Source organism: Hylobates moloch, unplaced genomic scaffold (genome assembly GCF_009828535.3).
Source record: "Hylobates moloch isolate HMO894 unplaced genomic scaffold, HMol_V3 SCAFFOLD_5, whole genome shotgun sequence".
Lineage (NCBI taxonomy): Eukaryota > Metazoa > Chordata > Mammalia > Primates > Hylobatidae > Hylobates > Hylobates moloch.
In genome coordinates this window covers 74877349-74881462 of record NW_026652280.1, presented here as the reverse complement: position 1 = coordinate 74881462, position 4114 = coordinate 74877349, and the positions used below count along the sequence as shown (strand labels likewise).

The 4114-nt window shown below is 35.2% G+C and overlaps 1 protein-coding gene across 1 annotated transcript; it reads right to left on the bottom strand.

Moving 5' to 3' along the window:
* Nucleotides 1-2901: 2901 nt before the first annotated feature.
* On the bottom strand, nucleotides 2902-3839 carry LOC116468150 (olfactory receptor 8H2-like). The gene is given in 2 exon segments (XM_032151759.1): nucleotides 2902-3077; nucleotides 3080-3839. Coding segments are annotated over 2 exon segments (936 nt in total).
* Nucleotides 3840-4114: the final 275 nt, after the last annotated feature.

Below are 4114 nucleotides of genomic sequence, written 5' to 3'. Positions count from 1 at the left end.
TTCATCAAGGATATTGGTCTGAAATTCTCTTTTTTGGTTATGTCTCTGCCAGGCTTTGGTATCAGGACGATGCTGGCTTCATAAAATGTGTTAGGGAGGATTCCCTCTGTTTCTATCCATTGGAATACTTTCAGAAGGAATGGTACCAGTTCCTCCTTGTACCTCTGGTAGAATTCGGCTGTGAATCCATCAGGTCCTGGACTCTTTTTGGTTGGTAAGCTCTTGATTATTGCCACAATTTCAGAACCTGTTATTGGTCTATTCAGAGATTCAACTTCTTCCTGATTTAGTCTTGGGAGGGTGTATTTGTCGAGGAATTTATCCATTTCTTCTAGATTTTCTAGTTTATTTGCATAGAGGTGTTTGTAGTATTCTCTGATGGTAGATTGTATTTCTGTGGGATCGGTGGTGATATCCCCTTTTTCGTTTTTTATTGCATCTATTTGATTCTTCTCTCTTTTCTTCTTTATTAGTCTTGCTAGCGGTCTATCAATTTTGTTGATCTTTTCAAAAAACCAGCTCCTGGATTCATTAATTTTTTGAAGGGTTTTTTGTGTCTCTATTTCCTTCAGTTCTGCTCTGATTTTAGTTATTTCTAGCCTTCTGCTAGCTTTTGAATGTGTTTGCTCTTGCTTTTCTAGTTCTTTTAATTGTGATGTTAGGGTGTCAATTTTGGATCTTTCCTGCTTTCTCTTGTGGGCATTTAGTGCTATAAATTTCCCTCTACACACTGCTTAGAACATGTCCCAGAGATTCTGGTATGTTGTGTCTTTGTTCTCGTTGGTTTCAAAGAACATCTTTATTTCTGCCTTCATTTCATTATGTACCCAATAGTCATTCAGGAGCAGGTTGTTCAGTTTCCATGTAGTTGAGCGGTTTTGAGTGAGTTTCTTAATCCTGAGTTCTAGTTTGATTGCACTGTGGTCTGAGAGACAGTTTGTTATAATTTCTGTTCTTTTACATTTGCTGAGGAGAGCTTTACTTCCAACTATGTGGTCAATTTTGGAATAGGTGTGGTGTGGTGCTGAAAAAAATGTATATTCTGTTGATTTGGGGTGGAGAGTTCTATAGATATCTATTAGGTGCACTTTGTGTAGAGCTGAGTTCAATTCCTGGATATCCTTGTTAACTTTCTGTCTCGTTGATCTGTCTAGTGTTGACAGTGGGGTGTTAAAATCTCCCATGATTATTGTGCATTCAAAATGCACTTAGAAGAAATCAAATATAATTGTACGAAGAAAACAAATTTCACAAGATTAGAAAAGTATTGCTTGAATGAAAACAATCTATCTAGTAACTGTTACAAAAGTTTAAACAGAGAAGACAAATGGAAAATAAATACTAGCTTCTAAAATATCCATTAAATAGCAGAGAAGAACAAAACTGTGATTCCAGAATATGTAAGAGAAAAATTTAAAAATAAAAGACATTTTAGCACTCTGCCTGACTAAATTTGTGGGCTGTTACAACATCTGAATTCATTGTCAATTCTTTGCTTTACAACTTTCATGTATTAAGAAATGTGAAATCAATGAATAAAGCATTTAAGTCAAGGAGTTATTTTTAAAACTGTAACAAACCTGTAGAAATCAGGAGAAAGGCAATGATTTTTAAAAACACAGGATTTTAACAAAGAAGAAATTTGACACATTTGACACATTACAGAAATCCAGTTTTCAAAGTTTTCCACGCAAAAGAGATATCACTGCATGCAGATTTGTAAGTCGGTGAGTTTATATTTCAAGTCCAAAACATTGTGAAATGAGTACTGATTTTGTCAATGTACCAAGAAAAAATTTATATTAGAGTTGTCGATGACAACATTAAACTTGCAAATGGATACAGAAAGCTGAAAATCAGTACATGGAAAGTGATAGAAATTTTGTTTATATGTGTGATATGCATGCACATATTCATCTAGAAGAACATGCACAAAACTCAATATTTGTTTTTCTTAAACTGAAAATGGGTTTATTAGAGAAGTAAGTAAATAAAAAAATAATGGCTACCCCCACAGGAAGAGCAGCCAAAACTCAGTATTTGTAGAGGATTTCTATTTCTTCAATATTTTGTAATATTTTTCAAATTTTCTCCAACATTGTCTTAATATAGGCTATTTTTTCTATAACTTAGTTCTACTGAAATATTGTACTTCTGAAATCCAAAATTGTGAGCTGCTGATTTTTTTTCTTTTTAGTTCTGTCAAATTAACCAAAAGTAATTTGTTAAACACAAGTTTACATTCTTGAAAAAAGTCACTGTGCAGCAATGTAGGTTTTCTAATGATAATGGGAAGCATTAATTATTATTGCTTCAAATACTCTACAAATACCCTCTGATTAGATTTGGAGTTACTATTTATCTTGTGCACTTAGGGAAAGGAGGCTTAAACTTTAGGTAACATATTACTGGCTCTACAGCTAAAAATGTAGCATATTTAGAATCTAACTCTTGGAAAATTTTATTCCAAAATAAGTACTCCTACACACTCTGCTATAATTCTCCCCCATATAATAAATGGAATAACATCTAAAACTATTATCATTGTGTCTCAAATAATTCTTTCCATAATAAATTTATCTACAATTGAAGTATACATAAGAATTTGAATAATATAATTTTAAATGACAACCATATTTTCTTATTTTCCACATCAGTTGCTTCAAACACATATATGTAGACTGAAAACATGACACACATATTATGATTTCTAATTACCATTTGGATTTCTAAAAACACATGCCTTGAAAAGTTTAAAATCATGTTTAGTTATGCAAAGGGTAGCACAACAGAAATGCAAACAAATTAAAGGATTCAGTTGTTTTTGTAGAGAGACTAAGAAAATACCCAATAGGAATGAAAGAAAAGATGAGATTAAATGTTTCATCTCTGCTGTTTTAACTACCTGGATTCCTGTCTTCTCTGCACGACTCTAATGAGAGCATTTTTCACTTCTTTGTTTCTAAGACTATAAATGAGTGGATTCAGCATGGGAATCACAATAGTATAAAACACAGAAGCCACTTGATCTCTTCCCAAGGAATAAGACTTTCCTGGTTTTAAATAAGTAAAAATCGAGTGCCATAAAAGATGGTGACTCCCAAGAGATGAGAGACGCAAGTAGAGAAAGTTTTCTGCTTTCCTGAAGTGGAATTAATTTTCAGGATGGTAAAGAGAATGAACACATAGGATGCAGATATTGTGATAAGGGACACCATCAGGGTGGAATCAACGATAATGAATATCAGGATTTCGGTGTTGTATGTGTCAGTGCAGGACAGAGCTAAAATTGGGGACGTGTCACAAAAAAAGTGATGAATTACATTTGACTCACAGAAATGCAATCTGCTCATGGAAACCACGTTGACAAAGGAGTCCATAAAGCCAATCACATAAGGCCCAGTGACGAGAGCGAGGCAGAGCCTTTTGGACATAATGACTGTGTAGTGTAGAGGACTGCAGATAGCTACATAGCGATCGTAGGCCATTGAGGGGAGAAGATAACATTCAGCAGTACCCAAGAAGACAAAAAAGAACATCTGGGCAAAGCAGCCCGTGAAGGAAATATAGTTGGAAATCAGTAAGTTCGCTAAGGTTTTAGGTGTGATGACAGTTGAGTAACTGAGGTCAATAAATGACAGGTGAGTAAGGAAAAAATACATGGGAGTGTGAAGCTGGAGGTCCAGGTGGATTATCAATATCATCCCCACATTCCCCAGCATAGTAGTTAGGTATATCAGGAGAAATAGCATAAAGAGGGCCATCTGGACCTCTTCAGAATCTGACAGTCCTGTAAGGATGAAGTCAGCCACATTTGTGTTATTCCTTCTACCTATCATGTTCACCTGCTCTAAACTGCTGAGAAATCAAAGCTGATACATAGCAGGGGCACCTGTAATCCCAGCTACTGGAGAAGCTGAGGCAAGAATCGCTTGAACGTGGGAGGCAGAGGTTGCAGTGAGCCGGGATCGCACCATTGCATTCCAGCCCCGGCGACTGTGCCAGATTCAGAGTCAAAAAAAAAAAAAAAAAGCTTTCTGTTTATATGAATGGCCTATCATTTAAAAATTAGCTTAGCCTTCTATAAGTTGCTAATAAATTTATAGAATATGTC